This window comes from Oreochromis niloticus, linkage group LG12 (assembly GCF_001858045.2).
Source record: "Oreochromis niloticus isolate F11D_XX linkage group LG12, O_niloticus_UMD_NMBU, whole genome shotgun sequence".
Lineage (NCBI taxonomy): Eukaryota > Metazoa > Chordata > Actinopteri > Cichliformes > Cichlidae > Oreochromis > Oreochromis niloticus.
The window spans coordinates 8,615,975-8,643,305 of record NC_031977.2 but is presented as its reverse complement, the minus strand read 5'-3'; the positions used below and the strand labels follow the sequence as shown (position 1 = coordinate 8,643,305).

Genomic DNA, 27,331 nt, shown 5'->3' with positions numbered 1-27,331 from the left:
CACCTGAGATTGAGCTACTGACAGCTTGCCCCCGAGATACTCCATCACAACCAACCAATGGCGGGACCTGCTGTGTCTGAACGGAGCCCGTGAACTAAGCTGCGACTCTTGTTGTTGCAGCAGGAGCAGCAGCAGGGAATCATTAGAGTCTAGTTATGCTGGAGAGATGGCAGTCCAGGGATAGTGGCCTATGTATTCAGTGACGCATGTTGCAGGGTCAGTACTGCAGCAGTGTATAAGGTGACAGAGAAAATGACGGAGCTGAGATGCTGGTGGTATCTGCTGCTTACAACACTGCAGCACAGATGATGTCTGAATGTTACAGGAGAGAAAATCTACCCAGTTTCTTTACTCAGTGTCCTTTCTGCAGTGCAGTCCCACTTTAGATGTCAGGACTCTTGTTTCAAGGCTCCAGGCTGTCGGCATTAAGTGGATTGTGAAGCTTTCTAATGTCTATTTCGATGCTTACAAGATATGTCTGCTGTGATATTCCTAGCACAACACCCAAGTGGGCATATAAAGGTTAGGAAAGGTCACTACTTAATATAAGTTTTACTGAAACACTGCTACACTGTCTTCCAACAGGTTCTCTAGCTTAAAGAACATAAAGCACTACTAAAAATAGTCAAGTACAGAAATGACCAGCAGTAATTATAAAATCACCTCAATATACTCTGTTTGGCCAGACGTTCACTTATCTGAGTGCTCTGCGAGACCTCTGCCAATTCACCGGGTGAGAGCCTCTCTGTCCTCATGTGAGCCTAAATTATAGCCGACCTGACGCACACTCTCGCAGCTGACGTTGATCTTTTTCTCCCGAAACATGGCTCTGATTAAAAGTTGCTAAAGCCACCCACCCTTCCAACAAGGCTACATCTTCATACTGCACACAACTATTGTATCTTCTGGCAAAAAGCTGCGAGCAGAAATGGTGCAGGGCAGCTGGTGGCAAAAAGAAAGCTGCTGTAGTCATTCGTATTCCATGAGGAAAACCAGAGGGCAACCAATGCACCGCCGCAAAGAGGAAACTGAAGAGAGTGCTGTGGTAGAGAGGTCAGATCCAGAGAACAGAATTTATTTTTTCTTCCCTCCCCTCGCCTTTTTCTGCAGGTATGGGCAGGTAGGAGAAAATGCGTCAGCCAAGCTGCTCTCTATATTGAATGTTACAGGACTCACCGTCAAGGAGAAACTGGGTGGAGAGAGGGAGTGTGGGACAGAGCCAAAGAGAGCGAGACAGAGAGCAAGAGCGAGGCAAAGAGAGAGAATGGGAGGTCCGTGATTCAGAGCACAGGGGGGGGAGAGGGGAGGGTGATATATGTTCTGCGGTGCTCTGTCGTTCGAGCTTGATTCAGCTGAAGGAAACATAAGTGGAGTGACACAGCCAGGACAGCAAGCATGTAGACAACATGTAGAAGGAAAGAAAAAACAGAGACGAGGTTGTGTATGTGAGCAGAAAGAGAAAGCTGCAGAGAAAGTGAGGTTTGTGACACAATCAGATAGCTTTCTCTTGTCCTCATTCCTATCAGTAGATAAATTGGACGGGCACAAAAGAGACAAGACAAAAGACAGGTGTGGCTCCAGGCAAGTGGGACTGCACTGTATGCACATCAACCAGTTTGTCTGCGCAACGTGGCCAAAAGCACCAATCACAACAGGCAACTCAGTGTTTGTTTAAATCTCACCCAGAGTCAGACTCATGCAAACAACACAACAGACAAGGAAAGAATAACACTTCCTGACACATGCTTTTAACTTCAGCCACCTTCTTCCAGTGAACTTGTACCTTAAATAAAGACACAGTGGGCCACTCTGACACACTTCAGAGACTTAACCTCGGAGCAAACTGAGGCAGGGTTCATAAAATCTGGATCTCTGTCCACATGTTCCCCCTACAGGTAATCTGATTAATAATTCTTTGAAGTGCTCAGCTAAAGATTTTCATAGCATATAAACCCTCACATACCTTTCCCCCCCCAATTTACTGCCACACACGAGTATTTCATCAAAGAAAACTTTAACCTTCTATCTCCTTTAATACTTTATTAATATTTAGTCCTCACACCTTAATTATCATATTGTCAAAATTACATGTGCAACTAAGGAAAATACTCAATACTGAGTACCATTTTCTTTTTATTATTAGCTGTAGCCACTACCTGCTACTTAATGATAACAAGCGGCTAATCAAGGGTGGCTTAAGTAGAAGTACAAATACTTCTACTAATAGTGTTAAAAAATACTCTGGTGAAAGCACCAATTCAACTTTACTTAAGTAAGAGTGAAAAAGTACACGCTCTGAAATATATTCAACGTAAAAAAGTAGCTCTTTGGAGAACATTTCTACCAGCTACGTATGTGCAAAGGAAACTGACCTCATTACTAAAATAATGATAATACACAGGAATAAAAACTTCAGTTCAATCAAAATTTTATTTCTAATAAATCAACTCACCTCAAGCATCTGTTACGTAGAAAACAAGCAGAGGAAACCAAAGGGAATAAAAAACAAAAACCAGCTCTATTTGTTGTCGCTTGTATTGTTTACAAATAATGCAAAATCCTTGCCTCTCGTCATGTACGATAATCACCAGTGGTGGATACATAAAGGTTGGCTTCTATGTGTTATTTTTCCCTCTATTTATGTTCAAATCAGTTTAATGTCGGGAGGACAAGCAGTGACTTTGCCTTAAAGTAATGAGCCTGTTTTGAAAGTGTAAGGAGTATAAAGTAAAAAGCAAAACGTTGTCAGAAAAATAACAGACAACTTTAGTCAAGTACAGATAATCCTAAAAATTCTACTTAAGTACTGTAACAAAGTATTTGCACTTTGTTATTTTCCGCAACTGCTACTAGTTAAGTGTGTAAATATTAATAGTCAATATTCTCTTGATATTGAAGTAATTAAGTATTACAGTTATAAGTGATCAGTAGTTTTATCTCCTATTTATTTAACAGCAATAGCAGATAATATTTATAGTTTTTATATACATTTCTCCAAGATAAAGTATTACATTAAGTATTTTGGCCATACCAGCAAATTTATAATGAAAAACACACAGAGCCAACTAATAGTTGAAGCTTCTTTGATTGATATTATTCAGACTATTAGTTTTAAAAGAAAGATTTAAAGACAAGGAAGTGATATAATAAAACATGAAACGTCTAACAATCAACATATTATTGATGTCTTTTTGACCAAATATTCCTCATCGTAGCACTGAACACGATCTGCTAGGAAGTGACTCATCTCTTCCCCTCTTCTGACCTCATCAGTCTTTACTCAGCCAGGAACCCAACCAGCAACAACAGGAAGAAGGTGAAATAGGATGCGGCTAATGTACATACAGTCAACTGTATATGATATGAACCAACAGTTCCTACAGCCCTATACGAGAGGACGCGCATGGCTGATGGAGAAACATTCAGCATGAGTGGTGCTGTCACTTACCCAGAGGCAGTAAGGAGTGAGACAACATGACCACATGTACAACACAGCTCTCTGCCCGGTGCCCATCTCCGCTCTGCTGCACTCACCAGCCTCAGACCCTCACACTTAAACCAGTGATGTCACCACCCTACTATTATCTCATGTCTCTGAGTCTATGGTGAATACAATTTGAGGAAAGTAGTCATTTCAGATATCCAGCAACACCCACATATTTGGCTTTAAACACTATCTGTGATATTTTACAAATGCTAAAAATCTTAACTGGATTTAAGAATCTGCCTATGTTTTTTTTATCATTACTAAATACATTTTTAAAAAAAGAAAAAAAAAGTCATGCTCCTGCATATAAGCCTCAGTATTTGTGTTAATGATGCTCTGCTTATATTCTGATGCTGAATGTTGTATGTTGACATGTTGAATTCTTGCTACCATGAATAAAATATCACTATTGAGTAGAAATATTGAATTTATTAACAAACAGACAAAATGATCCAGAACTGAGCAATTGTGTAATTTTATCATTATTTTCTTACTTTTGAGTAAGAAGAAAATGACAGAGCTTTTGATTTGATGCTGTTTTGTCTAAAGTGAAATTAAACTGGATGACACTGGGTTTTAGAGCCAATAATGATGAATACATTGTTAGCTGCAGCCTTATTCCAGTGTAATATTCTGTTTCATTACTTTTGGAAAGCTTTACTTTTACACCAATTCATTGCCAAATTGAGCAGCAACAGAGGGCAAATATTCTCATTATTAGTTAGAAATTCTGTATTAACATAAGCAGCATGTTTGTGTAGTGTCTGTGGCCTACTGACGGAGACAAATGCATTCAAACTGTACGATTACAACATTCAATGTCTCATCGTTTTAACTTAGTTTGTCTTTAGAACTATTTTTAACAATTTAAAAATCTAATCTAATCCAGTGGTTCTTCTACTATGTGTAAAGTTGTCTGAGCTGAAATGTAAAACTGTGCACCTTTTTATTTACATAGGGTCATTTGAAAAGCTTTTTTCCAAACAAGCACTGGAAATGGCAACAAGGAATAGTTCAGATACCCGAAACACTTGACTCTTGCAAACTAAAACACAACCACTAGATGGTGGTAATGACCTTGACCCTTGTGGTTAATCTGATCTCCGTGTGTAATGGTAAGGCACAACAGACTGTACTTCAACCTGAGCCTACAATTACAGTATCATGACAAAGCGCAACCTGAACCCAACCCTGTATCGTTAATACACACTGTCCACCCTTTAATGTAATAATAATATGAGTGTGCATGTAATTTGTAGAGTTGATAACATGCAGACACATTTGTTTACATGTTTAAAAATATAGAACCGGAATTACCACCTCGAAGTTGCCTCCACCAACCAGTCAAGCAGCAGCTTACATTGATGTCTGTCCACATTTCACCTCCAATCTTTTGGAAGCAAAACATTTTGTCTTAATAGACATTTTTGTAAATTTAGCATACAAATTAGGCAAAATTTCTAGAGTTATGGCCAAAAAGGTGTTTTATGAGGTCGCAGAGACCTTTGATCACCAAAATCACAATAAGTGCATCCCTGAAACTAAATAAACTTTTGTTTTTGAACAAATCCCATCAAGTCTTCCAAGAAATATCAACTACATATACAGACAGCATTATCGCTCCCAGCAAAGGCTATTCCATTCACAGAGGTGAACTAAAAGTTTATAACAAAATATAACTTCTAACCAATCAAAATCAAGTAGCAAGGTTACACAAATACCTGCAGAACACATAATCATTACATGCCATTTCACTTCACAGGTTTCTCTGAGCCCTGCTGTCAGGTTTCTGATAAATCAGCAGTGAAAACCTTTACTTAATCATTTGTCTGATCCAATCCTGACGTACAGGCCTGAGAAGGTGTTTGAGCACCACTTCCCTAGAATGTAATGTGGGATGGGCAGAGGTGAGTCTAGGACGTCCATGCTTTCAACATTAGTCACCAGCTCTTTACTATGTGAGCCCAGCAGCCTTTTCACGTCAAGTGAGCAAGCTGCATTCCAATACAGTCTTCAGTGCATGAGGCACGCATACAAATACCCAGAGTTACACACATTCTCACTTAAAGCCCTGCCTCTCTGTTTCCACAGAGTTGAGTGAAAACAGTGATTTGTAATAAAATGCTGCAGAAAATGAGCAGCAGCCTGACTCACCCTGCTCTGCAGGTCCTGTTCTCTGTGGGCGCTGCGACTCCTCATCCTGGAAAGGCTTCCATCCACGGCACTACCTGCAGGAGCCGATCGTCGTGACACACTCCGAGACCGCAACCTGTTCAACTCCTGAGCAGCATAAAGGACCAAAGTGAACACAGCGATCCAACTGCATCACCTCATAACAGTAAAAAGCTGCTCACTGTCATGCTGGAAGCTAGACAGAATAAAGTGAACTTCAGTCCACTCACGTTTAAACACTGCTTAGGTGTCAGTTTGTTGCTTTCTTGTGAAGTGTGACTGTAATTTGGCCACGTTTTTGTAATGTTGGTCTATCTATTACCCCCAGCAATGCAACGCCACTCGCTCAAACAGAAGCTCAATTCCTCAAGGTAACAGGAGTGTGGCTAAGTGGAACTAACAACAAATTGATTTTTGTTTCTAAAACAAAACATGTTATGGTTTATAATGTAATAATTAGCATGCATGTCATTAACATCATTATGATCTAGACATGGCCTGAGATATCAGCTTTTTTGCTTTAACCCATTCTTGTGAACAGAGTATCTCAGGAGCACCTAAAATATGGGACTCAAGAAATGGAAGTGATAATAATTCAGTGGTGAAAGGTTAACTGTTGCTCCCAAAGTCACGAATCCCTTTTTGTTTATAACTCAACAATATATTTACTATACAAAAATGTCTAATAGGATAAAATGACAAAGAGTTAAAGCTGAACTTTAAAGTGAGACTACATCATTCTGTATAAATTTCTTTTGTCTGTAAAGAATCTTTGGTTTAATTTTCTAGATTATTTGCAGTAACACCCACATTTGAAACATGACTGCTGTCATGGCTCTGACTTTCTTCTCTATCAGACCTCACCTTACCAGTCAAACAAATACACCTAATGTGTTTTCTTAAATTACTTCAAAGTCTTCACTATATGTATTATACGAGTCTGAACAGACACATATACACTGCAATCTAACTGGAAGCAAGAGGCATCCAACTACATTATAGTTGTAAATACTTTATATCAAATCTAACTACTCATTAGGTATCTTGCAGACATGAGGATAATACTAAGGAATGATGAAAGAGAAGCAGCAGTGCTGAATCAATATTCCTATTTTCACTTGAATTTTATTCGCATTTTGGTTGATGGTGACACAGCCTGTTGTAGTTATTAAGAAGCAAGAATTAGACTAATTTAGCCACTATGTCACCTAGCTCAACCAGAATATGGCAACTCAGCTAGAGCCTCTTTTCTCCAACCAATTTAATCAGGGAATGATGGCACACAGAATAATGCACACTAAAAATTAAAAAAAATATATTTTTTTTGTGCGTATGCTTTTGCTTTGGGAACTTGGTGAGCATTTAAAATGACAGGGTGGAAAATATGTGATACAACCTACATCATGAGAAGCTATATTTATGTTTTAGATGATTTGTACTTTTCCATGTCTACAAGAACAGATTGTTCTGTAAGATATCACAAAATGTCCTGTATTTTCACAAGTCTGCATGTCTCTGTGTGATATGTCATGATCGTTTATGTTAATGAGAGTGTGGGAGGGTGGGGTGGGCTGCTTTTAACCATGTAAAGCACTTTGTGCTACATTTTTTGTATGAAAAGTGCTTTATAAATAAAGATTGATTGGTTGATTGATTGATTGATTGATTGATTGATTGATTGATTGATAATCTGACTCCATCTGCACTGACAAGCTAAGAAAATGCCAACTTGATTTCTACAATAATCACAAAATAAAGTGTGGTGGGAAGGGGGTAGTTCATTGGCATCTTTGGAACTGATTAATTGATTTATGTCACTCACCTTGGACCCCTGTGATCTCCTCTGGCCCTGTGCTTCTCCCCTGATCTTCTGTGGCTGTAGCTCTCTAGGCAACCAGATCTGCTCTGCAGGAGTGATGGTGGGGAGTCCACCTGGGGAGTTCACACGTTTAACCTCTGAACCAGGAAAAGGGCCCAAAGGGGGTGACTCATCCAGGAAAGCAGACCAAGGCCTTTGTCGAGTTGGGATGCGTTCCCCATGATCGAGAAGGAGCTGTTCTGGACTGTGTTTGTTGGCGTGTTTTCTAGATTCAGTCTTAGGCTGGTCCACAGACATCTCAACTGACTGCAGCTCCCAGGGGTCCTGAGGAGGCGTCGTCCATACTGGGTTTGAGAAACCTACTGAAGTCTGTGGTGGTATCTTCCAGCTAAAGTCACTTTCAGGTGTAGGCTGTAATTTACCTCCAAAGTCAGCATTTAGTCCCTGCATTCCCAATGAAGGAAACAAGTCATTATTAGAGGAGTGCTGAGCTTGAGATGTAAAGGAGTCTATGTCAAGAATGGTAGGCTTGTAAGGCTCCTTCCAGCGGGTTGCAGCATCGCTGCGTTGAGAAGTAGACTTAGACATTGGTTCATTTCTGAGCACAGAGTCCAGATCAAGAACTTTGGGTTTCAGAGGTGATGGCTCCAACTTTAGCCTCTCTTGCTCCTCTTTTTTTTGCTTCTCTTTTAGTCGCTGTCTCTCTGCTTCTTGTTGCTTGGCTATGACTCGCATCCGTTCTGCCTCCTCCCTTTCCATCTTTTCCCTCAGTCTGTGTTTCTCAAACTCCGCAATTTGTTGTCTTTCCCTCTCTGCCTGCTTTTGCTTATCATACTCCAAGAGCTGTAATCTCTCAAGCTCTTTAAGTCTCTCAACATCCTCCTTCCTCTTCCTTTCCTTCTCCAGTTCCTGTTGTCTCAGCCTCTGGTTTTCTAATTCCTGTCGCTCAATGTCTAGTTGCCTCTGTTTCTCAAGCTCCTGAAATTGTTGTCTTTCCCTCTCTACCTGTTTTTGCTTTTCAAACTCCAGGAGCTGTAATCTCTCAAGCTCTTTAAGTCTCTCAACATCCTCCTTCCTCTTCCTTTCCTTCTCCAGTTCCTGTTGTCTCAGCCTCTGGTTTTCTAATTCCTGTCGCTCAATGTCTAGTTGCCTCTGTTTCTCAAGCTCCTGAAATTGTTGTCTTTCCCTCTCTACCTGTTTTTGCTTTTCAAACTCCAGGAGCTGTAATCTCTCAAGCTCTTTAAGTCTCTCAACATCCTCCTTCCTCTTCCTTTCCTTCTCCAGTTCCTGTTGTCTCAGCCTCTGGTTTTCTAATTTCTGTCGCTCAATGTCTAGTTGCCTCTGTTTTTCGAGCTCCTGAATTTGTTGTTTCTCCCTCTCTGCCTGTTTTTGCCTTTCAAACTCCAGGAGCTGTAATCTCTCAAGCTCTTTAAGTCTCTCTACATCCTCTTTCCTCTTCCTTTCCTTCTCCAGTTCCTGTTGCTCAATGTCTAGCTGCCTCTGTCTCCCCCTTTCTAAATCTTGTTGTCTCCGTTTCTCCAGCTCCCTCTGTATCTCTTTCTGACGCTCCTTCTCCATCTCCTTTTCTCTTTCCCGTTCTTTTTCAAGCTCTTTTACTCTTAACATTTCTTGCTCTAATGCGATCTGTCTCATCTTGTCTGCCTCTTCTTTTTCCTTTTTTTCTTTTAGCTGCTGGATTTCCTTTTCTTTCTGCTTCTGTCTTTGAAGCTCTAAGAGCTGCAGTCTCTCTAACTGTTTTAGCCGCTCTTCCTCCTTTTGTTTTTGGTGTTGCTCTCTCTCCCTTTGTCTCTCTAGTTCTCGCCTTTTTTCTTTCTCAAGTTTCCTCTGCTTCTCTCTTTCAAGTCTCTGTTTCTCCTCCAATTCTTGCACTTTCTCAAGCTCAATCTGTTTCTGCCTTTCCAGGGCACGCTGTTTCTCCTCAAATTCTTGTTTCTCCTTTTCAAATGACTTCGTTCTTTGCCTTTCAAATTCTCTTTGCATCTCCCTCTCCTTCATTCGTGTAAATTCTAAATGTGCTAGTTTCTCCATTTCCAGCTGTGTCTGTTTTTCCCTTTCAATTTCTTTTATCTTAGTCCTGTGCCTTTCTTTCTCCTTCCTTTGCTCCCTTTTCTTTTCAGCTTCTAGCCTTTCCTCTTTACTCTGTCCATCTAAGGCTAAACTGCTCTCCCTGGGTGACTTGTGGCTTCTTATCATCAAATCTTCAACTTGCTCTTGCGATGGAGTTGTTTTTCCAAAAGGATCATCATTTAAAGACAGGCTCCCCCTTACTGGAAGACTCTTCCCTTGAGGGCCACTCAGGAGAGAAATCCCTAAGAAATCATCAAAGGGGCTAGTCATGTCCCCAGTGTTTGTCCCTGCACCCCCGAGAGAAACTGGCTCCTGTATTTGTCCGGTTAAAGCAAAGTAGGTTGCCTTGGGTTTTGCCATTTCGTCTGCCTGCAGCATCTTCAAGCGTTTAGGTGCTGCCGCCACTTCTTCCTGTTCTGCCACTCTTTGTCTCTCCTTGTCTTTATCTAAAGTCACTTGTCCCTCCCTTTGTGATTCCTTTAGCATCCCCGTTTCCATATCTACGTCTTGGTCGAGACCTGAAGTTGTCCACTTCTGTAAGGCTCCTATCCTCAGATATCGTGGCTGTGTTTGAGGCATCAAAGGTGGCTGTTCTTGTGCAGGACTGGTCCATTCTGGTAGAGGCCTGCTCCCTTCTGAGCGTCTGGAACGGAGGGTCATGGCCTTATCCTCCCACTGAGCTGATGGGACGCTCTCACTCACTGCCCGACTCTCTTCGACAGCCTGCACTGTGTCAAAGGCATGTAATACGGGCTGAAGACATGATGGCGATAAAGGCTGGCTGTAGTTAGCTGTGACTGGAGCCCCGTTATTTTCAGTAACTGTTCTATCAAATGGAGACGTGCTGCTGAGCAAATCCTTGGCCGTGTCAACAGATGAGCCATCATCCATCAACACCACGCTGTGCCTCTCCACGACATTATCAAACAAGGATGCCCGCACCGTTTGGACTCCACTGCCTGCACCAATTTCCTTGGAAACAGCACCAAACGTCTGTCCTGCTTCAGGCCCTTCAGGCGTGGAGACCTTTTTGAGCTGCTCTTGGGAATCTTTTAAATCCAAAAATGTCTTCTGGTCACTGGGAGTGATAGCCGACTCTTCAGCCTGGGAAAATTAAGAGATATACTGAGAATTCTTAAGTTGCAGAAGCATGCTCGCAACTTATTGCCTAGTTGTGGAGGTGATAAGCAGAGATGGGCAGTAACGCGTTACTGTAATCCGATTACTTTTTTCAAGTAACGAGTAAAGTAAGGGACTACTATTGCAAAAACGGTAATTAGATTACTGTTACTTTCCCGTAAGCACGCTGCGTTACTGCGTTACTAAAACCATGATTTTTTTGCGAGAGTGTCTCACGACAATGACATAAGCGAGTGCGACGTTCGTGGCAACAGCTGTGTGCAGATCAACAATGGATAATATATCGAGTGCGGGAGAGAGTATGAGCGTCCAGCGTTAAAAAGCGTGGAAGTACTGACCTTACTTTGAGTCTGATTCCGTAAAAAGTGACAAAAACATTAGCGTCTGCTGTTCGCTGCGTGGGAAGAAAACTTCTTTTTACAGTGAAAAAAACCCTTAACTTCGGAGCAAGCGCCGAGTACGCTACTACGGAATGGGAAATTCACAGAGAAACTCGCGGATTCTTTCACTGACCGCTGCGGCACCTGCACCAGGGTAAACATCCGCCTGCTATACAGGTAAAAATAGAGCAACAGGACCGCTGAGTCTTTGATTTTATTTATTTTCTGCTGTGTTTCACTTGCATTTATTTGAAAGACTGAGTGTAAACACAAAAAAATATTTTATTTTATGTCCTGGAATGCGCAGAAAATAGGTTTAAATGTTAAACAAATTTCTTCCAGTCAGAGAATGTTGCATATAATTTAATTTTTGCTTGATGCATAAAGTTAAAAGATTAAAACTAATAAAACCAAGTTTTAAAAAGAGACTTTTCCATTTGATTACATTTTGTATGATGGATTATGCAGAAAAAGTAGAACTGGGCTGAAAGATCTATCGTTTTATTACCTATTCAGGTTGTAAATCATGTTTTTAAAAAGTAACTAAGTAACTAGGTAATTAATTACTTTTGAAAATAAGTAATCAGTAAAGTAACGGGATTACTTTTTGGGGGAAGTAATCAGTAATTAGTTACTGATTACTTTTTTCAAGTAACTTGACCAACACTGGTGATAAGCTATTACAGAATTTCTTTCAGCTGGAATCTTCTGAAAGAAATAAAAGGTTTTTTTTTTAAAAGTTATGAATTTAGGTACCATTTACTGCTATAAAACCATGAGTAAGAATAAATGGGACTTGGCAATGGAACATGGAACAATACAGCACACAGAAGAGTTCAAGAGAACAATTTGGAAGGGCACAAACAGTATCCTCTCGTTCTACGCAGGGCTCATAACAGTGGGTGTGGTGCAGAGGTGGTAATCAAAGTCTCTCAGAATTGACCTTTCCTATTTGATCTCTTCTTTGTGTGTTTCATAACTGGCAGTCACTGGGGATGTTTAATGTCTCAGCAGTATTAGGTTTCACAGCTTTGCATGTCTATGGCAGCAATTCATTTTACTGTAATGTCCTATTTCTTTGAAAGAAATGTCCTCATGAATGCAAAGGCGCTTTGGTCCACTGGAAATGCAAGTGCTTTTCAACACGTAAATAAAGATGAATTTCCAGTTGTGTATACAGATATAGAGTAACTATAGCTCTAAAGCATGAGTTGAATTTGTGTGTCTCCCTACTTCACTTCTAGTTTAAACTGCGTCAGAGGCTTCACCTCTATTTGCACACTGCCCATTCTCCTATGCTTCTTTTGTATTTTCTGTCTTTATGCTATATTGCATGGGTTTCAATCAAACAGGAAATGGTAACAAACACACTAAAATCAAACTCTGCTGAGCAACACCATGTGAAAAACTTTCCAAGCACCACGCGGTGACACAGTTTCTCATTGTTACCCTCATTTGCCTGTTAAACACAGACTGAGCCCAACAGAAACCAGTTCCTACAAAGCTCACGCCCTCTCTTACCCTCTTCTGAGGATCTTTGCTGATGTAATGACGGTCCTCTGCCTCAGTGAGGGAAACAGGGTCAGGTGACCTGTCAGCTGAAAACCTATTGGACATATATCACACAAGACAAAAGCCATGCATGACAGTGGAACACAGAACAAAAAACAAAGCACATGGACAGTATGAGCAGCTCTTACCTTTTGGTTAGGTCAAGGGGCAAGGGACGGGGTTTCAGTGCTGGTTTAAGGACAGGGCTCTGAGTCGGTGTTGTGTCCTCTGTCAGCTGCTTGATGAGCTGTTTAACACCCACTGCTGGTTCACCTTCAGGGGTTGGCTGCAATGGAGAGTGAAGATCTGAACCATGGCCGGTGGCAGCTACCCCAGGAGAAGACGGCAAATCGAGCAAAAGACTTATTCGCGACTTGACGCTAACCCTGCGCTTGTCTTCATCGGTCTCTTTCGCAGCCATTTCTTCTTTGTTTTTGTTGCTTTGGTCTGAGAGGATGGGATTACATACATCATCAGTACATTGTGGTGTGGTACTCGTAAAGGTTTTATCTTCCTCTTTGCTTTGTGGTAGTGCTTTTCCCTCTGGAGTGTTGTCTACTGTATTTGCTTCAGGAACTTTGCGGTGCAGTGAAAGACCAATAGACTCAAATTTGGAAGTGAGATCAGCTGAAAGGGGTCGTCTCCCAGCCCAGCGAGGAGTAGGAACCGGGTTCTCCGTCTTCGTTGGACTGCCGGGGAAAATGGCTGATACAGGTCTGGGCTTGGAGCCTCTAGGATGTGGTCGCAGAGGCACAGGTGTTTCAGGCTGAGCCTTTTCTTTTCCTTCATTTTCTTGCCCTGCATCAAGAAGAAAGCCCATGGACTTTGCTCTAGTAAGGGAGGTTCCAACTTTACCTTGTGCATCGTGGCCTTTTTCGTCTTCTTTTTTAGTGGTTCCAGACCACTCTGCTGCTGGAAGTTTTTTAAAGCTCTTTGAGTAGGCCAAGCTTGATGCTGAGGGTTTCTGCCTCTGTGCTGGCACAGGAGGAGGGGTGGGTCTGTTAGGGTCTCCAGTGTCATGAGGAGGAGCTGGTTTAAATGGCTGGGCTACTGGCTTTGTTGTCTGTCCAGTGTTCAACTTAGTGGGTGATCGAAAGGAGGTAGAGGCAGGACGGTTGGGGTTGGTTAAAAGTGGTCTGGGTTTGCTGCTGGAAACCGGCTGCTGTGGTTTTGGATTGCTTGGAAACTCTGGTTTGTATCCAACAAGGCGAGTGGACTCAGGTCGGGGTTTGGTTTGAGGCTTTGGGGCGAGTATGGGCTTAATTGTAGGATTTTTCTCCACAGAAAAAGGTTTGGGAGTAAGCCGTGGCTTGGCGCTTGGGGCAGGTTTGTTTGGTTCAGCTGCGATGACATGCGGCTGATTGACAGACGGGATGTCAATGAGGCTCTTATTGCTGGAGTCTGTGAGGGGAGTCAGGTGATGTCGTCCTCCTGCCACTGTCCTTCCTACCTCCGTAGTCTGAACCTCCACCTGAGCAGCCATCCTTTTGAACGGCACCTTTTGTTAAGCATAAAGATAAAATATCCCATCAGAGAGAAAATAAAAACTAATATTTCTTATTGAGATCCTCAACAAAGAAGTACCTGCACAAAATCTAAAAATTTAAGGATTTAAAAAATCCACCCATCTAACCATTACTGTAAACTTGGGAGCGTCTGATATTACATCACAAGTTTATTGTGCAAAAGTCTTGAGCCATCTCATTTATTTATATTTTTCTAAGAAAAAAATTGAAGTTATTTATTGAAATGTGAAAAAAAACAAACAAACATAAAAAAACCACACGCAGAACTCTCTCAGCCAAGCTTTCTTGTAATTTCTTATAAATCTTCAGAAACAGTTCTCCAGGTTTCTTGAAGGACTTTCAAAAAGCTCGTCTTTGGATGCTGGCTGCATTTTGTTCTGTTCTCTATCGAGAGGATTTGACACTGCTTCAATAATGTTGAAGTCTGGGCTCTGTGGAGGCCAATGCATGACTGATAGAAAAACCCAAAGTAGAACACTATCCATGTAAGGTGTAAGCGCATAAGCGGTGTGTTTGGGATCACTATCATGCGGAAAATCAGGTTCGATGCCAAGTTGTTTGAAATGTGAAAACACAAAACTGGTTCATATGAGTTACAGGCAGCTTTTGTTACTTTTAAAGGATTCATAGGTCAGTGCTAAGTGGCTAAGTGCTAAGAAAAAAAAATTGAAGAAATCATTCTTTGGAAAATACAAAGCACTAGACTGAAAATTTGTGAAAAAGCAAATGTCCAAAGAACAACTTTGAAATACCTTCAACGAAAACTACTGCTTTAAAAATAAAAAAATAAATAAAGTCTAACTCCTTGCAACCAAAATCTAAAGAATTGGTGAGTGGCTCAAGACTTTTGCACAGTACTGTATATTGTTTTGCCAAAGGTTATTGATTGTTAGGTTAAAGCGGGACATATTTAGTGCTAAATAAGAGCGGACACCAATAAAAGGTGAGTGTTTGTCTTGTACATTCACGTGACACAGGTCTGAGTTATGAATTTAATAATGGCTTAGCACACAGCAGCACAGGTGGGACTGATAACATTTACTCTGATTATGATGCATTGAACATTCACGCTTCCATGAGCCCAAAAGCCATGTTACTATGCCTGTGCTTTTTATGCAGTGACATATGAAACATATGAAACGTATGAAAATGCCTGATGTGAAAAAAGCAGCAGCTGTGTCAGAGAAAAGTTACAACACATTTCCAATGTCTATTTAAATGTGTTTTGTTGTAGTTTAAGACAAATTAAACATTAGTTTAGCTACTTAAAGTTTTGATTTAAATGTTTTAATGTTACTTGTACTTAAAACCTGTAACCTGCACAATTGTTGCCTTTGTTTGACCTGTTGGTCGACTCTAATAACTGACGTTAACATTATCTCCTTGGCTGTCGTTATCAGTGCAATCAAACTAGCTTGTAAAATGTGTGTGACTAAATTGAGATACTGGTGTAGTGGTGATCAGGACTGCATACTTTTGATGTGGCAACTGACACAAGGAGGAACCGGACAACTGTACAATGCCATTGTTTTTTGCTTCAGGCTTTAACACATGCACATCATTCTTAGACAGTAAATGGGAGATTCCAGTGCAAACTCACACCAGACCACCATCCATCAAACATTCAGCTCCACCCCTAATGAACTTCTGAATGCCTATTTTGAAATGCTTATTCAGTCTAAAGGAGGTTTAGTGATAAATATGAGATCACTAAAGATCAACTTACTAATTTCTGACACAGTATGCTGGTAAACAGCTTTATCTGTTGTTATACAGCGATAATGAAGATAGAAAAGAACACAAAGGCTTTTGTGTTAGCCCTTTAAGAAACTCCTTCTTCACAGCTGATAATGTTTTCCACGTGTTGTGCTGAGTTACTCTGCTATGCAGAAACTGAATTTTCTTTTTATATAAATAATAGCACGCTTGATCAAAATCCTGAATATAATATCCTACCTGACCAGATGTCAACCGTCTGCTGTTGAGCTCGAGCTTCTCTTGTAACCGAGTCGTGATGTCATATCACACGGGAGGAAGGAGTCGAAAGAGCCTAAGAGATAGACACTTTGCGTTATCAAAGCAGACAGGCTGTTCACTAGTTAAGACTGTCGTGCTGAAGGCCACGGTAGAGAAATCACAGCAGGGCTACAACAGGGCAGTCCAAATGCGTTGCTGTGGTGTTCTCACGCCTTCAAAAAGCAGCAAATAGATGATATGTTTACACTGACACAGACTTCAGTAAACACAGGCACACCCATATATATTTAGTGCTAGTGGCTTAAGTCCAGACATATAACAACTTGCACAACAAAAGTCATCAACTCTGCTCTCGTATATGCTTGCGATTTCCCGTGCTTATATTTGCATTATGTCCTCGATCAGTACAAGCACGCCATCGCCAATGCAGTCCTCACACTACTGCATCTAAATGCCTTCAATCAGCAAATGTTGGAAGTATAAACACTGCTGTTTGGTGTCCTTTTCTGTGCCAGTCACGTCTTTACATGATCACCCCTGTCGCTGTGTGTCTTATCAAGCACATCAGCTGATAAGCTCCAAATACTCAGTGGGCAAGTACATGATTCATAAAAGAGAAAAAAAAATAACATACAAACATAAAAACTGGACAGACAAGGAAGCAGAGCCACGAAGGCGGTTGACTAACAGAGACTGTTGAAAATGATGAAAACGTGAACTTTAGATAGTGGCAGGAAACACCTTTGCTGAGATGGAATGCCAAACATCCACTGTGATGGTGGGACGAGCAGCACAGGGGGATTAAGGAGCCGTCTGCCTTATATAGGCTTAGACACACCACCGAGTATCCTACGCCCGACTCATTACTGCAAGCCTCACATAACAATCGAAAAGAGCATTTCTTCAAGCCTGAGATGTTAAATAGTCAACTTTGAAGAGATGCTGCGAATGTTAGAGACATATTTCAGAGTATACATGCAGGACAGTAGGGCACAGGGCATAGAGGCATTTTGTTTTGTTTTGTTTTGTTTTGTTTTAGCCCTGACTCACTTACTGTCTTTAACTTTTTAAAGACAATGAGTCAATAACCCGGCTAAGCCAGTTATGCAGAGGAAATTTCCTTACGTAGACAACAAAACAAGTAAAAGAAGATGAGCATTACCCCAATTTAGTTCTCACCTATGGTAAAGTAACATAAAATATAAATCAAAATCCACAGGCTTGGACTTTAACAGTTAAATATGTGATACTGTTATCTAAGAAGAATTTTTATATTGAGTTTAGCCTGGCTGTTATATTTTGCTGTGTTATTATGGGCATAATGTAGTAGTCTCAGGTTTTTAGGTGATCTTGACATTTAAAAGCAACCCTACAACAGTGAAGCAGGTAACCACAGTTTTATATCACAGTAAACCATAACCCAGATTTAATGTGGACCTACTGGATGCTACAGAAAACCAAGCATCCCAACCACTTACACACACACACACACACACACACACACGTAATGATACAAATAAATCTAAACAACAATGCTAATAAATGAGCTTTATAAGTTTGGTCGTTTTCCATCTCAGCAACAAGTGTTAGTGCTTCCTCATGTCGTGTCTGCTCACCTAAATTACCTCGACAGTGCCCGGTCCAGTTTAGCGACAGATAAGAGTTGGCTTGCTCCCAACAGCAGGGGGGCACATTTAACGTACAGAAGGAGAAAGAAAAAAAAGGAAGTGTGCAGACGCATTGGACGAGCGTGTTGCATTCAGTTGTTTGGGAATTCCCACAGACTTCAAACAAGAGGAAAGACAAACGCTTAAGCAGCTCGCTGGCTAGCAACCGTAAGCTAACAACTCAAGAAGCTGGACTGACAAAATGGAAACACTGACTGAACCTGTCTTTCGCTGCCTGTTTGATCCCAACTGCAGACAACTTACCAAACCGTAAAGTCAGCTTTCCCTCCACGCTTGTCGAAACAACTTCTAACACAGTGTATCCCGCCAACTTAAGGGAAAAATTACGAGTCGTGACAGTTGGTTAGCAGAGCAGCTAACCTAGCTGGTTTACTTAGCTAGCCAACTGGCTGGCTGGCTATCCCGTCTCAGGTTGCAGTATTGTTGACAGGGATAGACTAGACAGGCAACTAGCCGCCTGAGTACTTTCAGCACAATCCAGCTCCACATAGCACTTCCGGCTATTGCTTTCAAAATAAAGTGCAACTAAAACATAAAATAGGATTTTGCTACATAAACTTGTGTCGTTCTAGTAAGAGATAATGACACAGTTAGTGTTTGTATACTGTATGTACAAAGGAATCATTTTTGGTATATAGCACAACTCATCAGGTGTAACGCATATGTATGCATTACTTCGACTTCCGGGATGAATGTGGATAACTTAATGTCCTTTAACTGGATACGAACCTGAGTATAGGATGTGCTCGGGCAAAAATTATTCCATCCCAACTTTATGGCATTAGTTACCCATTCCCATGTTAAAAAGTACAAATCATCAGTTTAAAAAAGGCTGACTGGTTATTTTCTGTTTGAATGCCGACACCTATTTCAATAAAGAAATCTGCATAATTCATGCACTTCAGAGGCATTATGGATTTATTTCATCTCAGACTACACTCTTAACCAAGCTTTGACTGCACAGTCAGTATACAAAACAGTGTCTGAAATAACTTAAATTTTATTACACAGCTCAGGTGGACTAAGACTGCCCTCTTGTGGAGAAAAAAGGAGCTGCTTTAATAAGATCGTGTGAACTGACCTAATTTGAGTTTCACTTTGCCAGACATGGGTAAAGAAGTGTAGCAAACAGCCCGTTCTTTGATTGTGCATCTTTTTTTTATTATTATTTGCAACAGACTAGTTATGCTTACCAGTCTATAAACTTGCACAAAATTAAAGGTGAATTAAAGAGCCCTCCCAAAAAAAAAAAAAAAAAAAAAAAAAAAAAAATCAAATCCACTTGTTCTCATTTCACTAGCACTCATTAAGCCAGTAATTCTCTTAACTTCACAAATTTCCAACACTGAAATAAAACTTGGGGAAATAATGTTAAAAGTGAGTAAACATTCTACAACAGAAGATGAAATTAAGAAGAAAGTGAATGACAAGAAAGTGCTATTCATGTTTATCCAGGCAGAATATATCAAGAGTCCTGATGAACCTACAGAACTACTTTGCACAATACTGTGTTTTCACTTCCTGACATTAGAACTTAATGTGTAGGCATAATGTTGGCATTACCAAATACTAGGGCTTTGACTCTGGCAATCCACCAGATCTATACATATGAAGAGCTAGCCCAAGACTTGACCTGTGATAAACACTGAAAGATTTACTCACTTGCTTCCTTCTGTATTTAAGTTCCAGACTGATAATGTGTGGGTGCTGGGTATCCTGGAAAGTTTTAAAGGTGTAACGTACCTGCAGCTGGCTGACTGCTATTCTAGTATAAAGCACCCTCAAATTACCCTGTCTATATTACTAATGGGTCTAATGTCTTGCACATACATCTTGGGTACACGTTGCACTCTTAGCACCGCATTTGTGAACACACATACTCAGGCAGCCAACTTGTGATTGGATCACCAAAAACGCATGTTAATGCCATGAACAGGGCCCAAGACGCAACACTCTGGGGCAGTTTCCTACAATAGACCCCATGATGCACTCAGGTACATGGAAGTTACATTAGCCTGAAGCACGTGTAATACTTAGAATGTTAACTAAAATTGACTCATAAGGCTTTCATTGTGACACGAGCATGATGGTGCAAAGCTTTGGCCTTGTTGTACAACAGAAATGTATGCAAGTTAAACTGATGGAAAGACACTCAAACAGCTCGAACAGGGGATGAAGCCAGTGGAACAATGTTTGAAGCAGCATGAACTCAAATCCTTTTCCATAGCTTATAGTTCCAGAAAGATCTGCGTGAAAGTGAAAACACAAGCAGTGGGGGAGAAACAATATGATTAAATGAACTTCAGTGTTGTCTACTTTGTGTGAACCATGGATGTGCTGAACAGAAGCTTCTGCTTTTTCTTCTTCTTTTTTCCTCCTTTTTCATCTGAAAGAGAAAAAGTCCCAGACGGGAGTGAGCGTGTGATCGTCTCTGAACAAACAATGAGGCTAGTCAGAAATATCAGGCTTCAGCTAAGTAGATGTGAGGGATCAGAGATTCCTGACCTGGTTCAACCACAGGTTGTGGAGAAGAAACTGGACCACTGTCCAACTGCATAAGTGCCTTCCCTAAAGCCTGACTGAAGGAGTTCTGAAAGTTGGGCACTGGGACACGGTCTGAGCCGTCGCTCTCACCATCGCTGTCCGCTGCTGGGGGAGCGAGCAGCTTATCTGCATGGTACAAGGCACAACATTGAGTTCAGGAAGCCTCTGGGTGTTGCAGTTCCAAAAACTGGTTTTACCAGAAATGCACAATAACACACAAAGCTCTGCTTATTTTCACCCACACACCCACTCGGTACGTGCAATTTGTAACAACTGATATAACCACATAGACAGGAAGCACAAACATAGAAATGTATCCTTGATGAGGCTGGGGTTTTATTCTGAGCCAAGGTTCAATATATCAGAATTTTATTCCTATGACAAGTTTGGTTTGAATAAATTAACAATAACTGTGTGACTCTGTTATTCCACCTTGTAAGCGGATGTAAGCAGACAAACCCTTTGATGACAACATGGGTATATTATCTGGCTCTTTGCTCAAGTATTACCAGTTTATAAAGCAGACTAAAACTTCTCCCCATAATTACAAGCTTACTGCTGTAGCTACTATCACGAGCCAACCAGGCACCTCTAATCAATTTCATTTTAACAGGAGTTGCCATTTTAACTGTGAGATTTCTCATTGTTCCCATCTGCAGCCCAACTGTAACAAACAAGGCACCACAGTATCTACACACCTGCATTACCTTTCTTTGGAGTGATCCTGGGCCCAGCATCAGCTCTTGCTTTCCCATCTCTTAGCATCTACACAGGAAACAGTCTTATTAAAGCACTGCTGAGCTATGACTAACACTTCCTTAAGTCACAAAGAATACTGTTCCTACACACACCTGTGCAAAGGACATGCAGTGGGACTCATCCTCCACACTACCCACGACAGGTGACGGCGTATTCAGACTTGAGAATTTCATTCCATCTGAAATGACAGAAAAAAAAAAAAAATTAGATTATGCCATGGCGTTTATCACCAAAAGCCAGGCAGGCAGCTGACAGGAGGAAACTCTTATCAATAAATGGCAGATGGAAGGGGTGATCTTACCAGAGGAAGGGCTGCTGCTGAGGGGCGAAGGAGGCGCAAAGGTGAAGTCAGGTTGGATCGGGGGGCTGCTGTTGTGAGGTGGAGAGCCGAATGCTGGGAAATGCTGAAGGTTCTCCAGTCCAATATGCACCTCAGGATCTGGGGAATGAAAATGCAAGTACTACAGACCTCAATCTGAAAATATGAGGTACATAAAAGGTGTAATTTTCAGGTATACTTACATTTACCCTGCTTCTTGTTCTCCTCAATCTCAATTCGCTTCTCTCTGCGTTTCTCATCTCTTGCCTTCTTCTGCCTCAGGCGTTTTCTTTTCTCCAAGTCATCTAAAGGTTTAAAGGACAATTTATTTGATCTGAGAAACCCTTAAAGTAAAACCCTTAAAAAAAAAAAAGGTTTTAAGTGTTCTAACCTGCAAACATGTCCAGAGTTTCCTGGGACAGGACTGGTGGTTGCAGTGCTAGCTCACAGATGCTGAATTCGCACGTGAGTGGAAGATGAGCCAGATAGCGATGCCGGCGGCGGATCTCCTGCAAAAGGGACGTGGGGGATAAATAAATTAAATGTGTTGACTTAAGTTAAAACTACATTAAACAACACGACGTCAGACTTTTGTTTCTTTGTTCGCTGACCTCTGTGACTGTCTGCCCCACTATCTCCACCACTGTGGCGGTGATGGATTCAGGACTGGCCTCCAAGCTGCCGTATTCACGTAACAGGCAGCGCACGTTCACAGGATGCAGGAACATCTGCTGGCAGTCGTCAGCTTGATGGAGAAAAATGGAAAGCAGGAGAAAAATAGGGATGAGGAAATTTTACATATTACAGCATGATTTTTATCCTGGGTAGATGGGTGGAGCAGAGGATCACCAACCTTGGTAGAAATAGTAATAAGGTCCGGGCACCACACTGGCTGAGGGCCGGCCTGACTCTGCCTGGATGGCCGGGCTCTCCTCTTCAAGCTGGAGCTCTGAGGTGGAATCCCCTGTAGCTGCAGGAGGTTCCTCCAGCACACTCTCCAGAATGGCTTCGGGAAAGCCTGGCAGTTCTGCATCAGCATCTTCCGGAAACTCTGCCACCTCGTCATCAAATGCTGAGGCGTATTGCAGCACGGGCTAAAGATGAAACAAAACAGAGGCGACAAAAAACCATAACCAGGAGCACGAAAATAGGATACATTTGATCCCATTACCAGAGATACAACAATGTGAAAAAGAGTAAAGAAGGTTTAGACTCACCTTGGCACTGCTGATGTTAGTCACCCCTTCTTCCACAGGAGAAGAAGGTTCTTTCATAGTCAGAGAGGACAAGTCGAGGCTGTCTGCATTCTCCTTCTGCTGCTCCAGAAGCTTTTCCTCTTGTTCCTAATCACAAACACATACAGATAAAGACATCATCAGTTAACTGCTTATTTGGCTTCCTTAGACAAAAAAAAAATCAAAGAAAAAAACAAAACAAAACACCCAAGAGAAAATGGATTTAGCAGCATAGTAAAAAAAAAACCCAAAACCCCAACAATTTAGCATATTTATGCTTTTGCATGTTTATTCATACAAATTAAATGCGCTTCTTTCACTTTACTTGCATTTGGTCTTCACTTTATTTTGTCTATTGCATTATTTATGTCTATGTTGTTATGTCTTAGTTGCCAAAAATGTGCACGTAGCTCTACCTGTAAAAGACAAAGGGCGCTCTGGATGAAGCACCCTTGAGCGTCCTCTTCCTGGCTAAGCTGAGCCTGAAGAATTCCCTTCTCCTCTGCCACCAGGTTCAGGACCTGTGCCGGGGAGGTCAGCAGCAGCTTGGAATATGGACTCAAACATGCATCTATAAAATAAATGTGAACAGAGTTTAAAAATACTTTTAAACTTATATGAAGTATATGAAGTCTTATACGAATTTAAAACTGAAAAATGATCTTTTATGTAAAACTGGCACAGACTTGCCTCCAAAACGAACAGGCTCCTCCACCTTCACCCACTGAGAGCTAGGCAGGGCCACCAGAGCCCCCTTCTCTCTTCGCATCAAGCGCATGGTGATCTTGTCACCAGCCACATACTGTCTGGTCTCCATAGCAACCACACTGCAACAACACAAGCAAGTGATTAAAAACCAAACAAACCAAAAAACCCTGCGCAAACTAAATTAACCTGTTTTAATATCTCCATGTAGCAGGAGAACTTGTGAGGGCGCAGGGCTCACAGGTGCAAGACGGGGACAGGCGGCTGTTTGTAAGCAAGCAGCAAAGAACTCATTTGTATATACTAAGATTAATCATGTCTAAATGAGCCATGGGCAAAGAAAAAAAAAAAGTAACTCCTCTTCTCCTTTAGGCAATGTTTTGCTTCCTTCTTATTTACCTCTTCAGGTCAGCTGTGTGCACTGCCTCATAGCAGATGGGGCACTTGGACCAGGTCTTGTCACTAAGAGACAGGTAGTGCAGCATGCACGGCCAGCAGAAGATGTGTCCACACCGGGTGATGCGGGCTGCCACAGGAGGGTACAGGCAGATGGGGCACGATGGCACCTCATGGCTATAGATGCGCTGCAGAATGTGCAGAAATGGTTTGTCAAGAGACATACTTTCATTTGATTAAATATAGGTAGTTAAGTAAACACGTCCCCATCATAACATGGAGGATAACTCACCACTTGTTGCACACAGTCCCAGTTGACCAGAGTGTCTGGATCAGTGAAGTGAGCCTTGTAATCCTGGTCATCAGTCACCACAAACTGACAACTGCAACACACACAAAGGTGAGACAAATCCCAAACATCGAGTCTCTGCATTCAGGATCATTTTCGTTTGGGAGGCTGCTTACTTGGCCTGCAGAAAAAGCTCCTTGTTGAAGGGCTTGTGCTTGTGGCCCCATTTGTTTCGACGGCCCCAACAGGAGTGGCTTCCGTCTCCAACGCCACTGTTACCTCCACGGGGTTCAAAAGTGAAGTTCAGCAGGTGGTTCAGGCTTATTTTTTTCGGTCCTGCCAACTGAGCCGGGCTGAACTCGGCCCGGCGCGTCTCTGCTACCTGGAGACACGGGGATCGATCGCATTTGACCAAATGCATGTCAACAAGCAATTGCTGAAGTTTTCTCACCACTAAATGAGGTCAGTAGAACATCAGCCTTTGGAAACACGCACCTCCTCACGTCGTCCTCCACCTGTAACTCCATACTGTCGTCCTCCACCTCTCTGAGGGGGTCTCTTGTCAAAATTCTTGCTTTTCTGTGAATTGGTGCGGCGAGGGCCGGGGAAACTGTCGGCTTTAGGAAAGGAGGGCTCACGCTTGCGGCTGTAACGCTTGGAGCCTCCATTATTTTTACCTTCTGAAATCCAAATTTAAAAAAAAAAAAAAAAAAAAGTGTTAGGGGGGAAACACTTATAAACATCACAATTCAAGCTGATTTGTAATGTGACGGACCCAACGTCTAAAAACAGTAGATTAAGTCTTCTTTAATTGGGTCTGTAGGCAAAAACTAAGCCTTATGCACATTTCCACCCCATATAAAGAACAAAGTGCAAATGCAGTTTCTTACAGAGCTCAGTGGTGTTTGTTTAGAGCACATCTTAATTTGTGTGTTATGGATTTTCAGTGCATTTTTTTTTTTTTTTTCCAGGATTTAGCAAACAAAATACCAGTTTTCATGCATCTGAAAACATACACGTTTTGTGAAAACTATACAACTAAATATTTATTTAAGCACATTAGTAGCTTTTGATTGGTAGCGGAAATGTGTCACCATGTCATAAAAAATAAGTAAAACAATGCTGGATGGAAATATCGGGTACTTTTGTGACAGCTGGTGGGTCAAATGTTTTGACAGCTACGTCAGGTCCTTAGCCATACAAGGTAAACAACCTCTGCAGTACGGCTAGGCCCCAACAGGCCACAGGGCAATGGGTGTTTAGCTGCAAGAGCACACAATGTGTTTGGCAACCTCATGTGATATTTATGCAGTTTCCTGATATGTGTTCACCTGTTTTGGGTTTAGATTCGCCCGGTGCCGGGCCTGTGGAGCTGGAACGGGGCGGAACCTTGGTGCTGCTGCTGTTGTTGGGGTTTTTCTCCATGTTTGTCTCCGTGCAGTGAGCGGTGTTGAGGCCGAGCTCCGGGCAGAGAGCCGCTGAGCTCTCTAGCATAAAAAGGAAAAACGGAGAAGGAAAGCGGGCTGCAGTGAGTGCGGGTCAGGCGACGAAGGCCCTGATTCATTTCTGTCAAACGCGGAGACCCCATCACGGCGACATCTTGACCATAAAACAAACACGAGAAAAAATAAGAGACACGGTTTCGGCGTCTCAAGTTATCGGAGCAGTTGGAAGTGAGGACGAAAAATCGTCACGCGGGGCCAAGACCCCCCGAATTTAGGATTTTTACTCGCTAAGGAAAACAATATGCCCTTAACAAGGCGATAAATGTTTTCCAAGAGCTGGAAAACCTAAAAGTTCGGAGATTTTAGCCAAAAAAATATATCCTTCAAAACGAGCTTGCACTAATGGCGACGGGTCGCCAGACAGGAACCTGAGAGACCCGGATGTTTCTTGTGCTGCCTGCCGATTTGTTTGAAGAGGCCCTGCGAGGGATCATGGGAGACGTAGTAATAACGACCATGTCAGATTAGGATTAGTTTATTGGATTTAGGGTGATAAAATAAATTTAGTATACTTTTGTTTTCTTCATACTTTATGTTTTTTTTAATAGTTTGTTTGTTTTGGGTTCTTTTTTTTGATGGAGTCAACTGGAGTAGCTATGCCCGGATGGCATAAATAATTGGTGTTACCTTTATACCGGGCCTTAGTGCAGACCCTCAATTTAACTAGGGCCTCAAACTAGCCATAGCCTTTGTTTCTGAATGGCTGCTCCTCTCCAAAAAAGTAACATTTTAAAATGAAGACACATGAACCAAGTAAAATAAACCAGAATCCAGAAACATTACAAGTTTTTAATGCCACAAAGTTTTGACATTAAGATTTTCAATGTACAAAACTCTACTAGTTTTCAGATGGGTACATGGGATCACAAGAAGACCTTGTCTGCAAATCTAAGTATGCAGCTTGGATACTGCACAGGGGTAAAAGCGGGGGTCTCACCTCATAAGACCATAAATGTAGAAACTAAGATTTAGGAAACAATAAGTTCATTTTATAAGTCATGGTCAAGCTTGAGGTGGATATTTAGCCCAGGCTTGTTCACTGGTTAATGACTTACCAGTTACAAGGCATTAGCCTAACAGCATCCTCTGTCCACAGTTTCCATTCAGCCCCAGCCTTCGCTCTTCAAAACACTAAGATGACCTTTACGCTGCTGAAATTGCAGCTACTAGAACACAGAACACACACCAAGAATACCCGTTCAATCTCTCTTCATGTTTTCTTCATCAGGCAATGAAAACTTTTATTTTTAAATAGATCCAGTTTTAAGCTTCAGAGCTCTAACTTGCAGCCGTCACCTTTGAAATAAACAGCAGGGCAGAGAGCGTACTCAGGATCAAAATAATTAACTCAAATGAAAATGTTTAATCTACCTCTCTGTACACTAAATTTCAAGACTAACAATTTTCTGCAGCATTAAGCTCATCGTTTTTGCAAGTTTTGTATTTTACCGTATTTTTCATGTTCTTTTACATTTTTATTACTATTTTTTTCCTATCATCATCTGACTACATCTCTTTTTAGAATAGGCGGCACTCATAGGGATCATTTTGTGCACCGTCATGACACATCGCATGCCCCTTTTTGTTTAAGCATGCACAGAGCCCAAGGCAGAAAACTCACCTTAACCGAGAAAGCTGATAACCATCATTGTGATACCCGATCTCTTCTACTGCGGGTTTTTTTTGTTAACCCAGCTAATGCAAAGCAAGCCTGGCTGTGTTGAACTTTTGTAGTAGATCTTTCTGGACGT

At 41.6% G+C, this 27,331-nt stretch overlaps 2 protein-coding genes across 4 annotated transcripts in view; both read right to left on the bottom strand.

The window, feature by feature from the left end:
* si:ch73-138n13.1 (calponin homology domain-containing protein DDB_G0272472) overlaps positions 1–18,826 on the bottom strand; it is a 29,137-nt gene extending 10,311 nt beyond the window's left edge. For both annotated transcript variants that reach the window (XM_019365486.2, XM_019365487.2), the window contains exons 1-6: positions 18,072–18,826; positions 16,120–16,213; positions 12,787–14,135; positions 12,608–12,692; positions 7,482–10,670; positions 5,642–5,767 (exon numbers count right to left, since the gene is read on the bottom strand). In XM_019365486.2, coding sequence (XP_019221031.1) covers positions 5,642–5,767; positions 7,482–10,670; positions 12,608–12,692; positions 12,787–14,120 — 4,734 coding nt within the window. In that variant the 5' untranslated portion in view covers positions 14,121–14,135; positions 16,120–16,213; positions 18,072–18,826. The remainder of the gene's footprint in view (positions 1–5,641; positions 5,768–7,481; positions 10,671–12,607; positions 12,693–12,786; positions 14,136–16,119; positions 16,214–18,071) is intronic.
* Positions 18,827–19,266: 440 nt separating this feature from the next.
* rnf10 (ring finger protein 10) lies at positions 19,267–25,970 on the bottom strand. Of its 2 annotated transcripts, none has more exons than XM_005473017.4 (17): positions 25,407–25,970; positions 24,571–24,755; positions 24,252–24,457; positions 24,079–24,169; positions 23,790–23,974; positions 23,376–23,512; positions 23,102–23,256; positions 22,668–22,793; positions 22,304–22,544; positions 22,062–22,195; positions 21,842–21,959; positions 21,654–21,755; positions 21,433–21,570; positions 21,224–21,309; positions 21,071–21,137; positions 20,334–20,498; positions 19,267–20,214 (listed from the first exon to the last, which is right to left on the bottom strand). In XM_005473017.4, the coding sequence occupies exons 1-17, from the start codon at positions 25,567–25,569 to the stop codon at positions 20,141–20,143; spliced, it is 2,373 nt and encodes a 790-aa protein (XP_005473074.1). In that variant the 5' UTR covers positions 25,570–25,970; the 3' UTR covers positions 19,267–20,140. The 2 variants fall into 2 exon arrangements, with proteins under 2 accessions (XP_005473074.1, XP_005473075.1); XM_005473018.4 differs by having other exon boundaries at positions 21,080–21,137.
* Between the last annotated feature and the right edge of the window lie 1,361 nt (positions 25,971–27,331).